The sequence below is a fragment of the Solanum tuberosum genome, unplaced genomic scaffold, assembly GCF_000226075.1.
Source record: "Solanum tuberosum cultivar DM 1-3 516 R44 unplaced genomic scaffold, SolTub_3.0 scf00271, whole genome shotgun sequence".
Taxonomy (NCBI): Eukaryota; Viridiplantae; Streptophyta; class Magnoliopsida; order Solanales; family Solanaceae; genus Solanum; species Solanum tuberosum.
This window is the reverse complement of record NW_006239192.1, coordinates 233,300-257,980: the sequence shown is the minus strand read 5'-3', so window position 1 is coordinate 257,980 and position 24,681 is coordinate 233,300. Positions and strand designations below refer to the sequence as shown.

General features: G+C 35.5%; 1 protein-coding gene across 1 annotated transcript in view; it reads right to left on the bottom strand.

Annotated features, from left to right (window-relative positions):
- Nucleotides 1–21,695, bottom strand: part of LOC102587093 (uncharacterized protein At3g06530) — a 28,512-nt gene extending 6,817 nt beyond the window's left edge. Inside the window, exons 1-34 of the mRNA XM_006358163.2 lie at nucleotides 21,359–21,695; nucleotides 20,695–20,908; nucleotides 20,443–20,538; nucleotides 20,243–20,360; nucleotides 19,976–20,149; nucleotides 19,353–19,523; nucleotides 17,002–17,057; nucleotides 16,804–16,893; nucleotides 16,587–16,726; nucleotides 15,989–16,071; nucleotides 15,752–15,871; nucleotides 14,707–14,781; nucleotides 13,065–13,233; nucleotides 12,851–12,990; nucleotides 12,664–12,756; nucleotides 11,916–12,096; nucleotides 9,877–9,971; nucleotides 9,630–9,782; nucleotides 9,394–9,547; nucleotides 7,867–8,000; nucleotides 7,578–7,659; nucleotides 7,249–7,411; nucleotides 5,635–5,710; nucleotides 5,382–5,555; nucleotides 5,216–5,287; nucleotides 4,986–5,090; nucleotides 3,805–3,894; nucleotides 2,665–2,876; nucleotides 2,336–2,537; nucleotides 2,071–2,253; nucleotides 1,704–1,799; nucleotides 1,519–1,586; nucleotides 1,093–1,444; nucleotides 48–263 (exon numbers count right to left, since the gene is read on the bottom strand). Of these exons, the coding sequence (XP_006358225.1) occupies nucleotides 48–263; nucleotides 1,093–1,444; nucleotides 1,519–1,586; nucleotides 1,704–1,799; nucleotides 2,071–2,253; nucleotides 2,336–2,537; nucleotides 2,665–2,876; nucleotides 3,805–3,894; nucleotides 4,986–5,090; nucleotides 5,216–5,287; nucleotides 5,382–5,555; nucleotides 5,635–5,710; nucleotides 7,249–7,411; nucleotides 7,578–7,659; nucleotides 7,867–8,000; nucleotides 9,394–9,547; nucleotides 9,630–9,782; nucleotides 9,877–9,971; nucleotides 11,916–12,096; nucleotides 12,664–12,756; nucleotides 12,851–12,990; nucleotides 13,065–13,233; nucleotides 14,707–14,781; nucleotides 15,752–15,871; nucleotides 15,989–16,071; nucleotides 16,587–16,726; nucleotides 16,804–16,893; nucleotides 17,002–17,057; nucleotides 19,353–19,523; nucleotides 19,976–20,149; nucleotides 20,243–20,360; nucleotides 20,443–20,538; nucleotides 20,695–20,908; nucleotides 21,359–21,509 (4,698 nt within the window). The 5' untranslated portion in view covers nucleotides 21,510–21,695. The remainder of the gene's footprint in view (nucleotides 1–47; nucleotides 264–1,092; nucleotides 1,445–1,518; nucleotides 1,587–1,703; nucleotides 1,800–2,070; nucleotides 2,254–2,335; nucleotides 2,538–2,664; nucleotides 2,877–3,804; nucleotides 3,895–4,985; nucleotides 5,091–5,215; nucleotides 5,288–5,381; nucleotides 5,556–5,634; nucleotides 5,711–7,248; nucleotides 7,412–7,577; nucleotides 7,660–7,866; nucleotides 8,001–9,393; nucleotides 9,548–9,629; nucleotides 9,783–9,876; nucleotides 9,972–11,915; nucleotides 12,097–12,663; nucleotides 12,757–12,850; nucleotides 12,991–13,064; nucleotides 13,234–14,706; nucleotides 14,782–15,751; nucleotides 15,872–15,988; nucleotides 16,072–16,586; nucleotides 16,727–16,803; nucleotides 16,894–17,001; nucleotides 17,058–19,352; nucleotides 19,524–19,975; nucleotides 20,150–20,242; nucleotides 20,361–20,442; nucleotides 20,539–20,694; nucleotides 20,909–21,358) is intronic.
- Between the last annotated feature and the right edge of the window lie 2,986 nt (nucleotides 21,696–24,681).

Here is a 24,681-nt window from a genome sequence, read left to right as displayed (position 1 = left end):
TAAATAACTTTCTGAATAACAATGGCAAGGATAAGTGTCTACATTACCTTTCTTCTCACACATTTATCTACATGACCCAGCAATTGAACAATTGCTTTGAAGTATACAGAGGGTGTAAGTCGTTTCGTAACAGCACTTAAAACAGTATTCATATTTTCCTTTAGCTCCTTCCGGAAAACAGAAAGAACACCTATCTGCTTTCTTTTGGAGTCAACAAGTTGGAGATGACGAACAATTTCCTTCATGATTACCCCAACTGTCAGCTGCACCAGCAATAGAATTAAATGGGTTAAAGAAAAGAATTATGCAAATGCACAAGAAAAAACAGCAGCAAAAGTCGTCATGCCATTTAAATGATCAATTCTCAGTATTAAAGGCATTTTATCTCTGAATAAGTTGAGTCACTGCAATCATACATCTATAAAAAGCTAGAATTTAGTCGTCATTTCAGAAGTTTGGTTTAAAAGACAAATCTTGAAGGACCCAATTAGGGAAAAGAAACTCAAGAGTATTATTAGGTTAGAACATAAGGCATGGTGTCATGCAAAGAAAATCTCCAACTATGGAAAGCAACAAAAGGAGCAGTTCGTGTATGTCACAATAACAAACAGAAAAAGACAAGTAACTGCAAGTATTTATATTACTATACAGCCAAGCACAAGTAAGAAATATTGTGATTTTGTAGAAAAGCTTTAAAGGCACTCCTAAAATTTCTGGATTACTCTATGTTTTGCTGGATATTAGATCAAGATCGCAAATGAAATTCGAAAAACTTATCATAGGATGGTAAGCAAGATCATAAAACAATTGTCTGCATATGAACCCAAAATATATTATTACAAGGATACCAAAGAAAAGAGAAGGCTGTTGGACAGAATAACATATCAATTTGCATACAAACCCGAAAAAGTTTGATGTATGAATACAAGAAGAGGATCATTCCTCACTACTTCATAAATAAAAAAAATAAAAAAAAGAGGATCATTCCTCATATTATGAAGCACTCATGCACTATTCATCTTTCAAGTGATCAGGATAACTATCATACATTTACTAAACAGTAGTTCAAAAGAAATGACAACGCATACAAACCTGAATGTTGTCTGAATCTTCCCCTGAATCAAGCTTAAAAGCAATTTCAGGATCTTGGAGTTTGTTTGAGATGAAATGCATTGCAACTAGCTGCTCCATGAAGAGTGTTGCATCACTGTCGCTAACTACTATTTGCTGAAGAAGAAGCAAAATTGAGGGAAGCCATACTGTACACGAATATTTTTCCAACAAATCTACAGCAAATAAATATTCCCACTGAGTAGTTATGAGGGAAATTGAGTAACTGAAAGATGGATCACTTCTGTCACACAAGGAGGAGCAGTTTCTCGCAACTAGCGAACGAAATAGGAGGTAGAGCAATGATCCTAAACTAACACTTTCACCCAGATGCCTGCAAGAGAAGCGTATTAAAGAAAAATGATGCAGCCAGAGAACATATTACAGCTCAAAATTTGAATTCTATACCTCAAAACGTGCACAATCATTGAAATCCTCTGGTGTTCAGAGACCTGAGGCAGAATACTTACAAAGATCTGGAGAAGTAAAGATTTACAGCATCAGTACAAAGTTCCATGAGTTATGGCATCTATTAGTGGATGATGTCCGTATTTTTTATTTTATTATTGTAAGGGGGATGCTGCCCATATTACCTGAAGCAACGCGTCTGCACTGTCAGTTTTAGACAACCAACATGGTACAACCGCAGATATGAGGTCCTCATATATATGTTGAAAATTGCTGTCCCACTGTAGAAAGAGAACTTAAAGATGTAAAATCTCTCGGTAGAGATGCATAAATATACACACTCAATACCATAAATGCAGTGTTCAATTTTTAAATTGTTGGAACTTCTAGTTTCAACATGCAGACTGATATGTGACTTGTGTGACATGGTGTTCAATTATCATTAGTCAAATTTGACGCATAAATTCAAAACAGTTATCGCAACACAGGAGTACTGAAAAACAAAGAGCGGCAAAAGGAAAAGGAAAAAAATTCATATGCTCAAAGAAAGACCTGAGTGACAGCAGATTCCCCAATGACAACAAGAATTTCCAAGATATGGTCTAAAACTTCATCTGGCTTAGCTCTGGAAATAGCAGATAACAATGAGAAAATTTGATTGCGCGTGACAATATTGCTTGCAGAACGGGCACACTTAATGAGGAGCTCCACATCAAAGTTCATAGAATTTTTATCCTGACAAAATGCATAAGTAAATGTGGATAAGGAAACCCAAAATAACTCAGTATATTTAAACAAAAAGGCCCCCTAATAAAACCTCAGATGTGACACTAGCAGTAATGTCTTCCAAGATAAGGAGCAACTCTTGTTGGATGTGAACAGCGGCATCAGCAATGATTTGAGAGTTTCCAGATGAAGAATGATAATGTAAATCACTCTGGTTGGCAGCCACATGAATCCACTCATTATCAATGAAGGCATTTTGAAGCAGCTTGAACAAGGGACAAATGAGAGAACCTCTACAAAATGATTAATTGATATCATCAATAGTCAAAAAACAAGGGTATCTATAGGCATAGGTTAGTCATATTGCTGCACTAATCGTGGACAAGTCAATAAGATGGTAGCATGACAAGTCCAACTGACCTGTTTTCCATGTCTTTTTTCAACAGCAACACATCAAGCAGAGAACCAACAAAAGCAACAACGTTTCCACCTCCCGGAATAATATCAAGGCAAACATCACGATTATTGCAGGCACTTCTTTTCTTTCTTTTCTTTTCTTGCTTTGACCCATTTGACCAAACTTTCTGCTCACAAATGAAATCAAGTATCCGACTAACAATCGAGCAAGTGATCTGGAAGAAAAATTTAGTCAGTCACCACTAGCTTTATTTGGAGGAATGACTCCCTTGTCCAAGAACAGCATTGTGTGCTATTCCTCCCCCACTAAAAGAGCGATTTAGAGTGTACAAGGATTTTTTTTAAAATCCAGATATTTATACCATTGAGGTTCACCAGGTCAGTAAAACAATGTGGATTTTCTTTTACCATAAGACAATGATTTTATGTATTTATAAAATATTTTCAAATTTAAGCAAGAATACTTGAGCCCCATAATGGGACACTGAATCAAGAAAATCAACCTGAGAGAGAAAAACAGAACCAAACACCGACAATCAAATAAACTGGACTGAATACCAAAAACCGAACCAATTGAGTGAACACAGTCCAATACATTCACAATCTAGAAAGAGATGTGACTTTGTTTCACTACCTCCCTAGCACATGATACACAACTTAGGGCTTATGGACTTGTATGGTTTTCTTAACTGCAATTGGTAATTAGTGTTGAACATAAGCTAGAGCGTAAAGACAATATGAAAGCCTTAAATTTTTGCAAGTTCCAGATCAAAGCGAAATGCACTCTAGCATTATTGGAATGATCTGCACGTGAACGCACGGACAGATTCCAAAGTCTATTGTTTATTACTGCAAGGTTTCTCACCTATGTGTTTTGGATACAACTAACTTGTCACGTATGTGCTTCGGATTAGATATAGACACAGAGCACAAAGAGTGAGTATGTGTGTAGGCAAAAGAATGATTTATAACTCAGAGAACACTCTAGATACAATTTTGCTCATTTCAATGAGCTATATTAGTTTCACATAGACTTCTTATAACAAATACATGTAAATTGGTGCTAGATGTTCTGGAACTTGGAACATGCTTAGACAGTGAATAATCACTGCATATCAGATGAGAAGAGAGTTAGGAACATACATTAATGCGAAGCAAGGCTTCTCTTGTGGCTTTTTGTATATCCCCGTTGGCACTGCGAAACAAGAGCACAAGATGCCGAAAGACAAGATCCTGAAAGTTCAAACCATGATCAATGACATTCACAAATACAAGTTTTCAGGAAAAATACTTAGTTAAAAGAAGAAATTCAAGTTCATGCACTCTACTCACAGAAAGAAGAATGAGAATAGCAGCAAAGTAATCAAAGAAGTCTAGATAACATTCATATAAAAAAAAAAGAAGTTCAGATAGTATGAAGAGTGAAGCATCCAATTATTAAGAAATTGATAATAGAGATACATTGTCCTGTCAGGCATCCACGCACCACCTACGTATTAAAGAATTTAGTAGTAGCAGAAGCAGAAAAAAAAAGCATGAGAAGCAAGAAGACAAGACAGCATAAAATAGGAAAACCTATGACAAGAATATTTTTATCATTAAGCAATTGAGAATAGAACCTATGGAATTGAGGATAGAATTTATGGGTGACAGAGAACTTTCTCCCGCTTAAACGTTTATTCTCTCTTTTCCACAAGAACAAGAGAATGCCAGAAATCAACTTTTTCTATAGTTTCCCCTTCTTATCCTGATCTAAAGGAAGCTGACTTGAAGAGGCCAACTACATGCTATAGACACTAAGAAAATGGTGCTGCATTATAAAGCTTATGTTGGCAGCTCAGTGGACCTACAGAAACAGAAAGAAGTTTAACCTAAGCAGGCTTACAATGCAGTTACCACATGTAAGCCTTTAAAATACTCTCTAGACTCTATGAAAGTTTCCAGATTGTATACATGGCATAAATTTTCCCTGAATCCAAGCTCAGGAAGCACAAGTACTTTATCAGGTATACATCAGGTACATGGACACACAGAAACAGATAACCGAAACAACAGACTTCATATATGCAAAATAGCCAAATGAAATATATATATATATATATATAGAGAGAGAGAGAGAGAGAGTAGCCAATTATTAGAAAATGTATAATTAAGGAAGTATTGGAGTATTATTATCATGTCAATCAGCTCTTGTTTATTCTTGTTAACATCAAAGTCCTTTAGCTCAGCTATGTCAAAAATCCACTATAAAATTAGTGAGGAGAAAAACTGCTTCAGATCAGTCTTTGCACATTGAGCAAGGTAATAAATGCCTAGTCATTAACCTGAGTCTCAGTCTTCAGACTTGCATAAAAGGAATTGCTAAGATCCTCAAGGACAGTCATACAAGGCTTCAGAATAGCAGGGTCTCCGGACAACACATCACTGACCTAGGACCAGAAAGTATGGTATATTATCAGTATATTTCTCAGAAGGTTATGATTCATCATAGTATTGAAATTTATATTGGTACATGTTCAAAAGGTGGGAGGGTACAGAATGAAGGCCAACTAACCTGCAAGGCTTTTAATACAGGGTCCAAGACCTCAAGGTCACCAACAGTTGTAGTAGAAGGCTTTATACACAACTATGAACAATGACAATCCAAGTCAAATTATTGAGGAGCTTAGATAAACATAATAAGAACTAATATAAGGGATTTACATATTTTATAATTTTACCTCCAGTAGAATACAAAGAATGGTGACTTCAACTTGTGACAACTTATGACATGATTTGTCAAACCCAATATGATACTTCTGGCGTCTATCAAGAAGATCAAGCATTAATGATTCAATACCATTAACACGTAGAACCGTATGCCCCACGCCTTTGAGCAACGACAAAATCTTTAGCTGTATACAAATTTTGACAGTTCAACAAAGGTCAAACAAAAACAAACATTGCATGTATAAACATATCAAGAAGGCCAACCTTTGCATATGCAGAAAATCTAAGGGCAGAATCTATCAAGGAAGCCAGGATTTCTTCTTTAGTTGTCTGATCAAATCTGTGAAAGCAAATTTAAGTAACCTCCATTATGCCAACATATTTCAAAAACAATGAAGACTGTACATAAGATGATGTTGACATCTGATAAATCTGCAAGAATATCAATCCTTTCAACAAGCCTCGCGTCATATAACATTACTTATCCTAGATTACCTAGCAGAAAAGATTGAAAAATAATAAGAAACCTCGCTTAGCACCGAAAAAGAGACTAGAAACGACATTTTCCATGTCAACAATACCAAAGGGATATTAAATGAATGGAATTGGAATATAATGAAATAAAGCTAGCAAGGTGGAAATTACCCAGAAGTGGGAGACTGACTTTGATAAATTTTGTCCTTGATGCCCTCCCAACTTATATGATGTCGGTGTTTCCAATTCCTCAGAGGGTCATCAACAAATCGGACAAAATCAGAAGAAAGTATTTTTCGAATGCAGTTTAAGAGCAGAGAGAGATGGAGAATTGTCCCTGCTAGCATTTGGTGGGCAATATGGAAGGAGAGGAATTCCAGATGTTTTGATAATATAGAAAACAGTATGCAAAAAGTTAAACTTAATTGCCTGTTGCTACTGTGTTTTTGGTGTAATCAGTTATACTCCAATGACACTATCTCCCTAACTGATGTACTAGACTCAATTTAGGATCAGATAGCTAGATTTGATGAACTTATTGTAAAACTGCTAAGTACTGCCTGTGTACTGTTGTAGTAATATACAAAGTTAACTATTTTAGAGACATTTTGAGGTTCTCTCGAAAATGAGGGATGCAGGGGAGCCACTACGAAGAAGTTCCGGGAGTTGCGAAGGAAACAGCGAGCTCATATTTTTCAAGGGTTGAGAACGGGAAACGAACTCTATGAGATTGAATCTCAAGGAAGAAGCGGGAAGGAAAGGTTGGTTGCACGTTTTCTGGGAGTAATGCCTCCTTTCTCTCTCCCCCAAGGACTCAGTCTCTCGGGTATCTATCAACATATAGAGATCTTGCCTTTGTCGCTGCATAGAGTGATCTTCTTCAATCTCCGAGTTCGAAGGGTAGAACAAGGGAAGGTCAAGGCTTTCCTCTCATTACTCTTTCCACGGCAAAGTCAGCATCTTACAGTTGCTGCACAGTGTGATCTTCTTCAATATCCAACTTCGTATGGTAGAACAATTGCCTGATATGGTTCAAGAATTGTGTTCTTTATGTATACAAGTTTACCATCTCAGGCTCTGGTATCAGCAGGTGGGGCTTTCCTTTGAAGAGGATTCACTCTATTTTCCTTCTTGTCCTGGAGTTTGACTACTGGATATCAACAAAAGCACTTGACCAAGTTCTCTTTGCTTAGATACTGCTCATAGGCTTTTATTTAATAATAAGAAAGAAACATCAAATAGAAGAGCTCTGATCATCGGATCAAAGTCTTTGGCATACTCAACTAAGTTACGGTAACCCACTCCCCAACCGCAGGTCGCAACAGACCAAAAAATAAATATGGAGCAAAGAATGCAACATTTACTTAAAAAAAATGATGGGTGCTATTGGAGCACAGAGCAAACCTCTTTCCAACATTGTGTTGCACTAAGAGAGAATCGTTGGAGTTGCCTAGCAATGATGAAAACAATGATGAGAGGACATTTTTATCTGATATTAGCAATCTCTTCTGCTGAACCATTAAGCCCAATATTTCTCCCAGGAAATGAACCCAGACAGCAGGAGGACCTGTCATTTTGCAGAATGTTAAAGCCATATGGAAGAGAAAGACATCACTGGAGAACCTTCTTCTTCATGGGGGATTTTATTTTGTTGATGTGGGAAAAAATCCCCGTACAGGAGTAGTATACAAGAAGTAAACGAGAGTTAACTGATTTCTGCCAGAGAGGAATACCATTTTTAGATCTGGATAAATCAACGCGTGACCACAAGGATAGAAGTCCTTCAACGGTATTCATTGCTGCTGTGCGCACATCCTACATACAGAAAAAAAAAAGTATTTTGCTTTTAAATGTGAAACAGAACACCATCTAAAGAAAAAGGCATGTTTCCATTTTCTTTCGATAAAACGAAAAGCTAAAATGTGTTTCTCTTAACAAAAGAGAGAAACACGAAAATTTTCTAAGAGAACAGTCTGAGTTGTTTTGCTAAAACGTTCTAAATTTAAGAAGTAAATGCAAAACCTGGTTATCACTTGATAGAGGAACAAGGATCGAGGGAAATTCAGCCAAGAGTTGAAATGAAAGACTCTCGTCCGGACGAGCACAAAGAGATGTGAAAATTTGAAGACTTCCAATAAGGAGAGCAGCAGAAACACCTGTGGGGTCAAAACATCCAAAAATATAGTAAACAGTAACCCAAATCCTCAAGAAAGATCATAAAGGAGCAGTGAATAAAAAATTCCAGATAGTTGACTACACCAGAATGGACATCTTCACCAAATCCATAAACATCACAAAATCATCACTGCGTCACAACTATCTACTAATTAAGCAACTGACAAGGGCTCCTTTTCTCAAACAAACCTTCCAGAAATTCAGTTCAAATTTCATCAGACCTCCCACTGTTGGCAAAATTAGGATGTCCAATCACATTCTACAGTTATCCCAGACTGAATCTTTGCCTTTCATCCATTTTGTTTCCTTGATGTGCAGAGTTCAGAATTAACCTTGCGAGACCATATAAGATGCACAAAGTTTATCCTTTATAAACCTGGAAGGCTAGTCCGGTATGTATATACTCTTCAGTGCAACATCTACCCAATTTCTTATCTAGAGAACTCCCTAAAAAGAATTGGCAAGTTTCTTTTCTTTTGTTAGGTTGATTTTACTTTATCAATTTAATACAAAGTTTAATATGGAAGGGATTAGGGTTCTTGGGCCATGCAAGGAAAATTCAGACAGAGAAAGTTAACACAGAAATCATATTTAGCTGAGAAAAGGAGATATAATGGATCGATTCCCCGCAGAGACAAATTGATAATTCTCCTCCAGAGAACTTGTACGAACTTCAGATCTTTTATCAACACATCACTAGCTTCACACCTAACCTTAATTTAACACATTGTAGAACAGGTTGAATGTAATTTCAACATGCTTGTATTCCACAGATGCTTTTAGATACTAATGTTCTTTAAGAGATTGCATAGAGACCATTTCATTTGAGCAGAAAAGCTTGCAATTCAAATGCCTTAATCTCAAATGAAACTACCAATCAGAAATGAAAATAATGTGCAAACTTGAACCAAGAAGTGTCACCATTACTGAACACTCTAGTTTTAGCAGTAACGGTCTGGTCAGTTGTCTATCCAGAAATTGATAAGCTAAACATCAAAATATGAGTCTTCTAAGATATGATGAACAACTACTGTAGGAAAGGACCTTTATTAATAGTTAACTATGGGGAGGAATATTAAGGTAAAATTTGTAATAGCAAGATGGTTAAGAGAATAAACAAGAATTTAAAGGAAACAGTTTCTAAACATCCCTCAGTAAAGAACTTCAAAAAAAGTAAATTCACAAAATAATGTCACTATGCAGGAAAACGGCAATTATTAACAGCACATTTAAGAAAGATGCTTTTCTAGTAATTGATATTCTCGAGGGTCAAGATATTACTGCTTAAGAAAAGACAGATGCACAAAAAAATGAGTTGGTAATAACAACACTAATACAGAACGATGAAGAAGTTAAAAGGCACTGTCTCAAAACCTTCATCAGTAAAGAACTCTGAGAGGAAGTGTGATGTCTGGAGCTTGCATTTTGCAACAACATTAGACAGATGTTTCTTGAAGACATGGTTCGTACGCGATACAAGAAAGACAAACAGATCGCGAAAGCAGCATAACCAGTTCTCATTCTTATCCTGCAAACAAGGCAGGAAACACATCAGGTGACGAAAAAGCAAAAAATATATAGATGTCAAAATAAGAAAATGGATCACCAACCAAAGGTTCTGCTTCAGCTGCTATTTTACTAAATGACCCAAGCAGCCTCCAAAACAAGCAAGTCAGAATTTCACCATTGACTTCTTTCGGGTTGGTAGCAAGCATATGCTTAATGAGTATACTAATGTCTCCCTCCCATAATCCTGGGTTGAACTGTAATTAATGAAGGAAGATATTAGCAAAAGGTGGTGCCAAAAAACAACAATAACCTACTGCTGTCAATGGCAGAAAACTACATATCAGCCACCTCTTCTGAAATATTCCCAGCAGACTCGAGCAACTCCCATTCCATTCGGAGAATCGGAAAGCAAATGCCAAAGAAAGTTGAAAATTGACCATCTCCTAACAAAGGGGAGGAGCCAAAAGTAAACATAACATTTTCCAAAATAACGTTGCAGTAATCTATCATTAGAGTTGTAAAATCAAAGAGCAAAAGTATCTTTTCAACTTATTCTAATCCTTTGTCCAATATTAGTTAGCTTCTACTCTTTCTGAGTTGTAAATTTGAATCAGTAGCTGATCCAGAAATTCTAATAAGGGGATAAAAAGATGCAAGAATAGAACACTAGGAATATGAACCTGTGACTTGAAGTAATTATTGAACACCCTTCACCACTACATGATTATATTAAGGAGATTCGACAATGTATATACATACAAGCAAACTTTTGTTTTTACCCTACTTGCACAGTATTACTTCCCAACAAGGGGGACAAAATTGAACTCCCTAATTAACTTTAGCTCCATCACAGATTGGAATAATCAAAAATTTGTTAAAGAATTGGCTTTAAAAAAGCAGCCAATTGGAACGTGAATCCTCAGGTACCACTACTTGGTTCAAAATGTTAAACTCAAGAACGGAGATTCGAGCATTGCAATTTGAAATCTTACAATGAAAAGGGTAGTATCAAAAACAAGATTCTAAAGAGAGAAAAAAAGAGACTGTTGAGAACAGAAGTTGGCCTCTTTTCTTAGGTTTCTGGATATTCAAAATTGTTGAATCAGTGATGCGATGCATGAGGCAGGCGTGGAAGTGAGGCAAATACACAGACTATCCCCAATAGAGAGAATTTCAAGTATCTTGGGTCTGCAAATACACAGAAGTGGGACACCATTGATGATGTCACACATCACATTGGTGCGGCATAGATGAAGTGGAGGTAGCTCCGAAGTCTTGTGTGATAAAAAGGTACCACCTAAACTTAAAGGTAAGTTCTACAGTGTGGATGCGCAGACATTCCGTGAGGAGGTGAGAGAGATTGGATATAGGGGGTACGAGGAGAGGTAGAGGTAGGCCGAAAAAGTATTTAGGGAGAAGTGATTAGATAGGACATGCCGCAGCTTCATATTACCGAGAACGTGACTTTAGATAGGAAGGTGTGGAGGTTGTGTATTAAGGTAGAAGGTTAGTAGGTAGTGGAGTGCTATCTTGCTTTTAGAAGGTTTAGGCTTGTTGATGTTTGTAGTAGTACTAGACTACTAGTCCTATTCTTGTAATTTCTTGCTTTTGATATTTATCACCATATACTGTTTGTTCTGTTTTGATTATCACATTATTTTACTATTGTTGGATTTCACTGGGTATGTTGTTGATTTTGATAAGGTGTTGTTAGCTTGTTTTAAAGAAAGGACTTACCATTATTTTAAGGATCTTCAAACTTCAACCCAGATTGCCACGACTTGATTCAGTTGCAAGTGTAATTAAATAACCTAGTACACTAAGAATCTATTTTTCATTTTGCCACATTTGGTGATTCTTTTTTTTGATAAAGGTAACATTTGCATATCAATCATCAGCTCAAAGCTGGTATCCAAAAATTTATATCATATCCTCCCTCCACACTTGTGTGTCTGGGTGATTCTAGAAAAGCAAAAAACAATAATGACTCACATCCTTTTCTGTATTCAAGAAATCTCCGAGGGCCCATTATCCACCATGTTTCTAACCATGTGACACTGACCCTCAGCGATTTCTCAGTTTTCAAAACAAGAATAATCAAGTCTGAACATTTTACTAAAACCAAAGCAAGTCATTCTAGGTCAAATATTAGTACATATAAATCGAACAATTTTTTTGACAAAATATATAAATCAAACAATTTCTATGAGTCCTTTGGGATATCTTAAAAGCTTAGACATGCGTTAACAGAGATTAATAGGCACTGCAAATTTGGTGTTAATTTTTCACTTGTTTAAAGCATCAAGGAAGGCCCGACCTAGAACACTGGGGTAGAAAAACGGGAATAGAGTGGAAGCACCAGAGCATCAAACCAGCCATTCAATTACCTGTTTCCAGCAGTGTGAAAGATTGCAACAACACCAACAAGAACAAAGTTTTTGACAGTTTCAAGGTTTTGCAGCATTCTACCAGCCAAGGCAAATGTTCCTCGGGATGTACTAACAATGCTTTTGCTAGCACATTAATGTTCTCCACGTTGATTGAGGATATTTTCCCAGAATCTAGTTTCTAAATATAAATTAAAAATGCAATATTAGTTCAATGATCATTCATTTTTTGACAAAATTAAATAAGAACAAATGACGCACCACCACCCCCCCACCCAAAGGAGGGCATCCGTCAACCTCCTCTGCCCCCAGAGTAAAAGAAAAAAAGAGAACTGTTTAAAAGTGTAAATGGAATAGGCTTTCTGCAAACATTTATTTCCTAACTCTTTACAAGCAAGTCCCAAAGTTGATTTCTGGTAACATTATGTTACACTAAGACATGCACACACATATTTTTACATTTGAAAATAAGGAAAAGATATAAACTGAAAGACCTATTACAAAATTATATAGCAGATGGAATTTGTGATGACTAGACTACAATCTCAGATTCTACAGAACAATAACAGTGGCAGTTAAATCACTATACGCGAAAAATGGAGCAAATTGGGAACCCAGATTTAAAAGACCTATTTAAAGTTTCAAAATTAAAAATGAAGACGGGCAATTGTATCCTTTATCTGAATTCTGATGAACTGTTATACGACAATAATGAAGAGATGCTCAGCAATATGATACAAACCATTACCTTATCCAGTAGAGAAACACTGACCAGATTCTCGTAGAAAGGCCACTTAATTTGCTTGGCCATTTCAAGAGCTTTCAGATTTAATCTTTGGGTCTGTATTAAACATCAGAAAAGAATAAGATAATGAGAAAGCTAAACTTGAGAGCTCGGTGACTAAAAGGAAACAACTGAAACTTTTCAATGTAACCTTCAGAATTATCATAATAAAGGGAAAAATTAATGCCGCCACCATCTTCACATGTTCACCCTCATCTGGCAAACCCGCTGCAGCATGCTGGAGGCAAGACAGAGCGATGTCAACAGCTAGAGAGGCACCATGAGATGCACCTGTAATTTGAAGAGTTAATGCAAACATATGTCCAATTCAGGACAAAATTCACCAAATGCAAAAGTTAAGATACCTGATGATAATAACTTAATGCATCTTTGGAGCACATTCCTGAATGCATCAATACGAAGTGGAGCACTTATTATTTCGGGCAATGCCTCTAGGTTTAAAGCAGCCTGAACAACAGTTATATCTTCATCACAGAGCCGGCGTAGTATAGCATCTTGAATGGTGCCAAATCTCTGAATGGAAGAGCAGATATTAGAAATGAAGTCTGAAGAGACTTTATCAATAGAATAATTCAATGCACCTCATAAAAATAGATTCATGCAGAATAGACGAGCAGCAAATTATAGAGAAGCTAGCATACCAATTCAATTAAACCTCCAAACTACAATTATTTGAAAAGAGACAGCTGCATGCAACAATCAAATAATATTGCAAAGTCACATCCCAGTAAAACTATTAGAGCATCCTTCCCTCAACCATTCCAGGTGGGGCCAAGTAACACATACAACTAAAAATCCAGGTCAGAGCTTCCCAAACACAGTACAGCAGCATTTTCCTCCCCATTTAGATGCAAAGACAAATTTTGGAATGCGCTAAACATCCCAACAGAGGAAATTAACATTCAGCAATCAGAATTTTTAGGAGCGTGCTTGAAGATTTTTCAGTCTCAAAAAAATATTAGGAGTATGCTTAATGTTCAACAAGATATATAAACAGATGAATATCAGAAAGAAATCATCAACAATCACAACAATACTAGCTAAAATTAAACAGTGATGGCATTGTCCTTAACATACTAGCTCATTTCACTTATGGTAAAAACAGCCCAAGGATAAAGTTCTCAGTCTCAGATGTCAATTACTCATGTTGATAGTCGGATAGGAGTATTAAAAACCGAAGGACTATACTCAGTGTTTAGGTAATTCAGAATACAGCTCGATCGCCATAAATCTAAAGCTCTGCAGACACCATCAACAAAGAAGTATTGAGTTCTCACATCGGCTATTAGGGGTGGGAAGATCTCTTTATAGGATCAAGATCTTGACTATCCTTACCTTTTTGAGCTGCCTTTGAAGGTTGAGTTAGGCTAAAGGTCCATTACTTATCATTGTATTACAGAATCAGACTCATCTCAACTCTTGGTTTACACTTTACCCGATGTTGGGCCCTCATACTAAGTTTTTCACACTCCACATGTCCATTCTTGGGCGGGCGTGTGTGGTTGTCAAAGACTCACATAGGTTGTGAGCAAGGTTATTTGATCTCCTTATATGGTCTTTGGCAATACTCACATCATGAGCTAATTTTTGGGGTTGAGTTGAGCAGAAATTTCTCATCATAGTATCAAAGCCAGGCACATTCCAATCCTTGGTTTTACCCAATGTTGAGCCCTCATAGTATGTCATCTATGCTCTAGTAGGCCCGAGTGAGGGGTGTGTTGAGTTCCCCACATCAACTATTTACGAACAGAATAGGTCTCTTTAAATGGTTGTAAGCAATCCTCACTTCATGAGCAGTTTTTAGGGTTGAATCAAGGCTCAAGGTCTATCTTTTATTCGAGAGTAATAATACTAATTTTGCTTATGATCTAACAAAGTATATCATATCAAGATTAAATTCTCTCCGGATGAGGTCAAAAACCAGATAAAAACAACTAGTTGGGTAAGGTTAAACAGCACATCTAGATTAAAGGAACGAAGCAATACCTGAGAATCAGCTGCTTCAACATTCAACATACCACGCACATCCAGGCCCAAAAGAGCAGATCGACGAACCTCAGCCTGCAAAAAAAACACATGTAAATGTGTAAATAATAGTTTGTACCATACTTAACTGGATTTGATCTCAGAAGTTCTTTAAAACGGCAAGTACAAAGCACAGACTCGTGATCTACTCTTTAAAATATTATTTACAAAGTACAAACACATGATCATCTTTCTTTCTTTTTTTGAGAATAGTAACAGATGATCATCTCTTCTTTAAAACAATATTTTATTTTATTGTATTTTTGATGACCATGGTGTCCGGACCAACTTTGGCGCACCTCGACTAATTCCTCGAGATATCTGTCACCTCCCACCAGCAAAATGTACAAGGTAGGTACCTCTGTCCACCAAGGCTAGTACTTTTTATCTCTACTGGGATTTGAACCTGAGACCTTGTGGTTCTCAACCCACTTCATTATTCTTTAAAACAACATTTTTTCCCAATAACAAAATTGATCTATATTTTATCACAAGATATCTGATCATTATTACAAAAATCACTGCGCTTCTTCCAAATGTCAATATCACTTCTTAGTTGAAGAATTAATTTGTATTGGTGAAATTTCTTGTCAGAAGATGGACAACTTCATTTTCTGGCTAACTCGTTAACTCAAAATGCCAACAGCAATGCATCTTAGCTGCTATCCTTCAGTCTGTTTAGTCTTTTTGTAACAATGGGGTCAAATATGCCCAAATTCTGATCCATTTAGTGGAAAAGATCATATTACTACTAACCATATGGTACTGCTTTGAAGATTGCTCCAAATCATCATTATCAGGGGAAAAACAAAGTTGCTCCCAATGATACTCATGCCTTTCGCCCATTTGAAGATGTGAAGTGTAAAATATCTTATTATTTCTTTTTTAATTGGCAAACTATCCTCTTTTTTTTACTTCTATGAAAAATATAAGAGAGAAGTAGCCAGCCCAAAGGATGAAGACATCAGGATAGAAATATATAATATGGGAAGGTAAACAAAGATACCTTTGGATGTTCCATGGCAAACCAAACTTTTGAATTAGATATTTCATGTGAAAGATCTAAATTACAGTTCAACATCCTGATAACTATTTCATAGTCATTTTTGGACCGCAGTTTAATATCCTGCACGCAAAGAAAAAAAAGATATTTTACATCAATGATTAAACTAAACAATTACCCCATAATAAGAAAAGATCAAAAACCACACAGAATATGGAGAGACAAGCAAGATAAACAAACCTCAATATATCTGTTGACAGCTTCACGTGACTCGAACAGATATTTCTTAAGGAGAGAAACCAATATCTGATTGCACCGGCTCCCTAATAATTATAAGCATAGAATGACATGAAAAAAGAAATACAGGTTAGCAAAAGCAGAACAAGAAATATTATTCAAGAATCTATAGGATCTGAGATGCTTATTCAGACATGCAGTTAAAGAACACCAGGAGTCTTCCAGGGTGAGCAGAGTAGTAGTGTAACACAGTTACTTGCATGTTTCTTCCCGTAATACCCCGTTAACCACTACAAATTAAAAGTTAAAACAATCATCCTCTAAAAGAATGGGAGCTAATTTAATTTCATATCCAGTCTGCCACATACCCCCACCCCGCAAACTCTTTTCCTTCTTTTCTTTGAACCCAAGTACGCTTTTCCCTTTTATCAACATTTAATTGAATTTAAATTAAGCAGACGCTTGGACAGTGTGTGCCTACTCAACTAGTTTTAGCATATATGACATTTATGCACGTCAGGTTGGCGAAATCAATGAAAATATTTCAAATGCAATAGGATGGAATAGATGATGTGTATGCTAATCTTAAAACAAAGCAAACCTGCAGCTGCTGAATCATTGTCCTTCAATATCCGCAAAGATGTGTTAAGCAGCTTTGAGACTATACAAGCAACAAAGCCCTTTAAAGGAACCATCTCTACTATAGACAACAGAGTTCCATGGCAAAGATCATCGGAACAACTACAAAACATAAAAATTAAAGTCAGAGGGTCTAGCAAACAGTAAAACGTCAGAGCAGGTATAGCAGCCATTCCCACCTGTATTCAACAAGAGAGTCCAAAAACAAGGCCAGAAATTTCTCTGTGTTGAACTCCTCTACCAATTCACTTAGAAGTCCCGAAATATCCCTTTAGACAAACAGCCAGAAACAGGATTCAGAGAAATATTACAAATTTCAACTTAGGCAACATACGGTTTACTATGTGGTGGTACATGAGCAGGGCACAACATTACACCTGATGTCCTTGAGGATATCAACGATCTTCTTGGGGATAATTTCAACAGATTGCAACTGCATAAAGTGTTATTAAACCGGAGTACGAAGTTAGAGACATAGATAACAATTGCTAGAACACTTACAAAATTCAACCAGCATGCTAATAGTCAACATTGTAAAAGAGAAGGATATGTTCCTGTGCCATTCCTCATGCAATCAGATAAACAACTTGCCTTTTATATAAAGGTAACAGCGATCAATATTCAATCAATTAAACAACTACTAGCACTCTATCTGGAAAATGGGCAGACAGACAGACACCACGACACATACAGATGAGGAGACATAATAGGCTTAACATCATGTTGACATTTAAAAAAAATTAAGCATTCAGTAATCTAGATAAATATCCATTTCTCTAACTATTGCCACCAGAAAGGCCCTAGTAATTCACTGGATTGCATCCAAGCAAAGAATGAAATTTGAGAGCGTAAAGACCATCATCTTGGGAATCCTATCCCTAATTGATCCTCAAGACTTTACTTCTAAAGTATTGACTCCCTTGCATATAATGTGTCCATAGTTTTATCATAATGAAGGTCCAAGATAAATGTGCACACAACAAACTATTTGTAACTTATACCATAAACAAAGTAGATACAGCTAAGTTCCTCTTTTGCCTTCATCTTAAATCTCAATTGGTTCTATCCAAAGCTCTCATTATTAACCATGCATCTTACATAAAATTCTGAATATCTTTATACTAGAAGACAAAGAAACTCTCCAACAAGCTATGTTGAGAACTAATCCTGTTAAACATTGTTGTTCCAGATTCCATGATTTCCTAGTTTTTTTTATGTAGAAAGGGATAATCAGATGACCGACACACAAAGTTCCTTTTTTAGTTAAATGTAATCATCTATCAACAACAAAAAGGTGTCTTAAGAGAATACAGCAATAGACTAATAAAAAAATCACTGTTACCCCTAGAACCAAACAATTAAACAGATAAATATGCTTTCAACAGCTCCCACTTTAAAATCATACAATAATAAGTTCTCTGCTAACCACCACTTTGCTACTCGACTTTTGAGGCTAAGCTTTTACAGACTGTTGATAGTAATTAAAAAAAAAACATAATTCACAGACACTCTTGAAGCTCACCTAATATTATCCATATCCATTTAGATATCTAGCTGTCGTAAAATATATACAAGCAGTTATTTGTGGGTTGATTCTTTAGCATCAGCTACCATAAGAACAATAACACTTTTAAGGTAGCTAAGTGATAACGAGGAAAATATACAACACTATCAGAGTAATAGTGTAAGAAATCCGTCTTCTAAGTCCACAAAGCTTTCCACTAGAAGTCTAGAACACAACATAATTTGCATATTTAGTACGCGTTTGGCCATAGGATTGGGAGCATGATTAAGCGATTTTATTTCAAATCAACGTATGCTTAAAAAATCTGCATAAAATTCCAACTTCAATTTTAAATCATGATTTCAAATCTCAAAAATTCTCCAAACAGTAGGATTCAGAATTAGAAATTGTGATTTCAATTTTTTTTAAATATAAGACTGGAACATAAGTTTATATTTACAAAAAAGACCCATAATTTTAAATTTTGCAAGAAAAAAAAAGACTCATGTTCGATGGGAAGAGATCGTCAATACCATGTGGGAGGAGATTTTATGAAAGAATAAGAATAGTTAGTTTAAGAAAGGAAGAAAGAAAGACTTTTGAAACTTGCGCTCTAAAATAAATTATAGATATTTGTGTAGCTAGAAATCATTTCCTAGAGGGTAAAAAATAGGTATTTTAAAGTTATATAGTTACTAAATATAAAAATGTGTCATTCTTTTTGGGACTAACTAAAAAGGAAAGTAAGTCATATAAAAAGGGACAGAGGGAGTATAATTGTTGATTTATTGAACCAATGAATCTTAGAAAAATTATGTGTATTTGAAAGTTTGTAATAACATGTAATAGCAAATATTTATTTATAAAAGGACCATGGAAATATGTGATTTATTATTTCAACGTTTTAGGATATTTTGATACCTTGTTTATGAACAATTATTTTCTCATTTGGTAAGATTGTATATGAGTTGGGGAAGTTTTGATAGTTTTCACAAATTATGGGATTTTCATGTTATAAGAAAAAATGCAACTTAAGAAATCCAAATGCATGTCCAAACAAAACTTCACCTTCAAATCAACTTGTATCATGTCCAAAGGACCCTTAGTATAGACCCCAGGATAAAATATATCAAAAAGAACCACATAATACATTTTTCTAACCCAAACCAGAGGGAAGAAATGCTGAAAATACTCTCTACCAAAGTGAATGGAACACAACAATACCTGGACAAGAGTGACTAGGGTCATCAAAGACATACGGCACCACTGCAAGTCAGTAGAATCTCTTGCATCTGCTCGAGCAACTTCAGCAAGGGAACGGATCAAGCTTTTGACAACCTTAGGGGACAGAGTTACCTTATCAGCTAGCAGGCTAACGATCATCAGAGCACCAGCCTACAAAAAGCCAAAATCCCATTCACAAGATCAATGAATGATATGGCTTGAAGACTCTAGAATGTCTGAATGTAAGAAATTCCACCGATACAAAATGTGCCACACATTTAATCAAGTAGGCAAAAAAGAACACTACAGGGGAAGACTTAGAAATGTAAGTTAACGTGAATGGAATGAGAAAAAACACATAAAATGTGACTGTATTTCCACGTCTCAGTCACCACATGCATAGATCTCTGTTTTGGTAGCACTAAAAATCAAACAGGACAAAGGTTCATGACAGCCTCCAGATTTGCACAGTACAAGTCAAGCCAACCTCTTACTCTGGAGTATCAAACAGTGATCGACATCTTTAGACTAAGGAGGACTTGGTGACAAGAGGCAAAATAAAAAGAATGTCAAGCAGCATTATAACATAAAATAGTTATCGCATACGAAGCCACTAAGCTAACCTTTTGATCGGTTCCTCCTCTTGAGCCTGGTTGAAGTCCAAATTCCACAAAAGGCAGGACTCTCCTCACTGCATCACTGTCTATCGTAGTGAGTGATCCTAAGACCTCAAATATTACAGCTGTACAAAAGCCAGATACAGGCCTTGATGGCTCAACCTTCTTTGAAGCTGTCACCTATAATTTTCCATTCAAAATTTGTAATACATCAAAAAAAAAAAAAAAAATCAAAAAGACAATCAGGTATACACACAACGGATAGGTGCATACATAGTTGCACAAACACTCTAAGATCCCAAAGTCACGTATACTTTGTTGCACGATAATCTTCCTGGGGAGTGGTGCACCAGAAACCTTAACCCCTTCAAGAAATTTCCATTTGCTATTCCTGAAACAGGCAGAAGATGTTATATTCCTGTATCTGATATCCTAGGCCACCACATGAGATATGCAAACATTAACATTCTTACCCAGTGTCTATTAGTTGCACTACTCGAACGAATACATGAGTGTCATGGTAAGGCAAGGCACATAAAATTAATTCCTCGATATTATATATGTGAATTCTGTTGAAAGAAAAATCAGATAGAGTTAGATACAGAAACAAACGCAAATAGCATGAAGCAAACAGTGTGTGTAAATCAAGTGGTATAGAAATATTTAAGAAGCACCAATAAATAGTGTGTTGCATTAAATTCAACAACTGAAATTGAGCAGCTTACTTGTATCTACGAATCAAGTACTCTAATGTTTTTAGGGCTGCTGATAACTCAAAATATCCTGATAACAACTGCAAGTAGGAATAAATTGATGCGTTGATTCGTTTGTTTTCCTCAATCCCCATCAACTCTCTATCCAATTCTCTACTCCCATAACTAAACAAGTCACTTTTGTACTTCTTAAATCTTTCTTCGATACTTATTAACACCTCCAAACCTGAATGGCATATAAGAAAACACCAAAAAGTTTTATTTAGGTGATGTCCAATAAAAATGAATAACAATAACAACAATCGAAGTCCAGAAAAATATGAAGAGTAAATGCTTGATGAAAAAATGAATATAAAACTATTTTGCTTTGCCCTGTATATCTACATGTGTAAGATAACTTTGTCCAATACATAACTTCTTGGTAATACAGAAAATCCCAATTAGGAACTGCCAATAGTCTTCCTGGTTTCACTTCAGCCCAAAAACACTGAAGTGCGCAGCTTAACAATCAGGCATAAGTTTCGTGGCACTTGAAAGGTGGGATTTTGGAGCAATTAAATAAGACTATGCATGAGGACCAAGCAAAAAAAGTACACACCAAAACAATTCCCTGGTATCCTACTGAAAATTACAAGTAACAAGCAGCTATTTGTGAATGCTTAAAAAGGGTTGGCACCTGATTGAGCAATGTTGAGAATGGTGTCGAGCTCGATATCGGCGGCTTCTTTTGGGTCAAACAAGATTGAAGGACGAGTAAATGGTCGTTTACGCTGCTCAGTATCCGGGACTGCTAACCGCTGCAATTGAGCAACCAGTGAAGTAGCCATCGTTAAACCTTAACTGCTAAGCTGGTTTTTCGTAACCCTGGGAGAGATGAAAGAGAGTTTAGGCGCTTTTTATAAGCCTGAGAGGAGTGAGGAAGAAGGGAGACGACGTATTTGGGGTTTAGGGTTTTAGAATCTGAAAAAGGTCTTTTCTTTTCTTTTTTTTCTCTTTTCTCTTTTCTTTAGGCTGAAAAATAACATGTGAGTAGTATTTACAATTAAGTTGTGTAGCTCAAATATCACAAAGTAAGAATAGCATAAACTGTCTATTATTATTATTATTATATAATTCTCATAAAAATGTGTCTTACGATAAATTGTGTAGCTGAAATATCACAGAATAAGGATGTATATACTATTGTTTGTTTTATATTTTCATATATAATTATTTATTTACATATTTGTTTAAATAATAGAGAAAATTACACCAAGTGGCCTTTCATGATATTTGTTTACCACTTTTTTGTTTTGCAACATTGTCCGAAATGACCAAATATGGATAAAATGGTCATATTTGATGTAACTAATATACATTTATTATATTTCTTTTCTCCAGAAAAAACATGCATGATTCTGTCCGAATTTTTTCACCTCTTCTTAGCTTTTCGTTTTTAGCTCGTCCTCTTCACCTTCGGTGGAGGTAAGCTATCTCCTTCTTCGTTGATTATTGTCGTTTTTTCATCACTTTGAATCTTCGTAGGTGATTTCTAGGTTTTATTAGGATTTAGGGTGCTGACTATGTGTATTGGGTGGATTATAGCTCGTAGGGTATCAAAATGAGCTCAAATATAGGTAACTCATCCAATTTGTCCAAAAATTTATGGGTTGAGCTCAAGATAATTTGAATTTGGTTCAATTTTAATTCATTACAGTCTTAAGCCATTTTAAGAGAATCTTCAATTGAGTCAATTTAATCTTCAATTTCAATTTGTTTTGACATTATTTATTTTCATTGATGTTGTGTGTGTATCGGTTGCGAGTGCAACCCATGTTTCTCCAAATAAAAGAATTTTGAAATATATGTTTCAAAACAAAAAAGGCTCTAAACATGGTGAATATAAGTCCAAGCGCTAAGATTGCTCTATGCAAAATCATAATCAAAGTGAAGTTGAAGTTGTAGCATGCCGAGTAAAAGGCAGTCAGACTGTTGTGGACGACAAATAGGCAGATGATCGCCCAAGAAATGAGTCTGAGGATACAAGTAGAACCGAAAGATGTGATCAAAAGGTATTTCGTGAAATTTGACTTACTATATTTTTTTATATTTTCACATTTTTTATAATTGTTAATGGTGGTTCTAGGTCTCTAAGTCTAGTGGACATTCTGTTTTGTTTCAAATTAACATATTTTCATTACTTTAATAACATTTGATCATATGTGTATGTCTTCTTATTTTTATTTTTTTTCTTATTTTGTTGTTCCTTGTACTACTTTCGTTTTAGTATTATTTGTCAAACTATTTTAATGTTCATAAATTCTTGACATGATTCCTTTTGGTATATGTAAAATATTGGTGGTTTTTATATTCAATCGACAAACATGTATAGTGTAGGGTTTAGTATGCATACCAACATTGATTTCATGAGTGTGTTGAAGAACGCATTCAATAAAAGATAGCTCAAAATGTTTCAACAGTGTTATTCGGCATCACCTAAACATGCATTATTGTTGAGAGGGGTTATTTTGGATAATATTAATGATTTGTCGGTTAAGATTAATGGCACCATCTTGAGGTACGGTCTTAAAGAATTTACAATTGTGACCGGTCTTGAGAGTTTTGATGACAACTAAAGAGTGAAAATTATTGAAGAATTCAATTCGTTATTGTATACATATAATAGAAATAGTGAAAAAGTAACAAAATCTAAGCTAGCGTTTGGCCATAGATTTCCAAATATTCTTGGCAAATATTATTTGGGTGAAATTTCACCATGTGTTTGATCACAGTATTTGGGAAACATATTTCACTTTTTTAGAAAAATATGATTTATACCCATAAGTTTTAAAAATTATCAAAACTAACCATAAGTTTGTATTACAAGTCAATTGGATCTTCGTTGCAACAAATAACAAGTAGTGTCCATGACACTAGAGCAATGTGGTAGTTTGGAGTGAGTGCAACCAGCATCATTCCATATATCGTGAAGTAGACAAAGCACATAACTTTGTTGCCATGAGCCGATTGTTCATCATTTTCATCAACAACCATATCATCACTTTCATATTAACTGAATATTTCATCACTACTTTGGTGTTCACGTAAAAAATTATGTAATACAACGCAACAACTACTATAGAGGGTGTTTTTGTAAAAGATAAAAGTTTGGTGTAAAATTTTAATTTTTAAAAGATCCCAAATACTAGAAAAAACTAGTATTTGGAAATTTGCCAAAAATATTTGCCAAATAATGGCAAATTGTATGAACAAATACTATTTGTTAAATTTCCCCCCAAATATTACTTGGGAAATCTATGGCCAAACGGGTCCATATAGTACAAAAAAAATCTAGGTTTTAAAAACCAAATCAAACTAGAAAAAACTAGTATTTGGAAATTTGCCAAAAATATTTGCCAAATAATGGCAAATTGTATGAACAAATACTATTTGTTAAATTTCCCCCCAAATATTACTTGGGAAATCTATGGCCAAACGGGTCCTAAGTTGTTGCATTGCTTGATCATGATCTTTGATCCTAAATCAGAACTGATTTTGAATAGCATAGTTCTTCTAAACTTTGACAATCGTTATCTTATCTTTACAGATTTATCGTTTCTCAGCTTTCAAGTTAAAACAACTATCACTAATATAATTTACCTTCTCTCTGACTAGTGCACCATAACCTATGATTCCAACCTCAAGCATTTCAAATGTATATGCATTGTATACTTTTTGTATACTATCTTTATTTCCTATAGAGAGACTAACAATTGTAGTCCAGTTGTTGAAGACCTCCATAAAAATTCATTTTAACGTGACACAAAGTGGGTACGAAGATATATCTGATTTTTTTCGTTTCAACTCCATATAAATCTTAACACTCGTGTTATTGTGTATTAATATAGATAGAGACTGATCAGTGATGATATATTTCATCTCCATGAAGTATGCTATGGTAGTTACACCAATTTTGTGTAGAAACAGCAGTAGTTAGATCTTCAAGATCACAATCAAAAT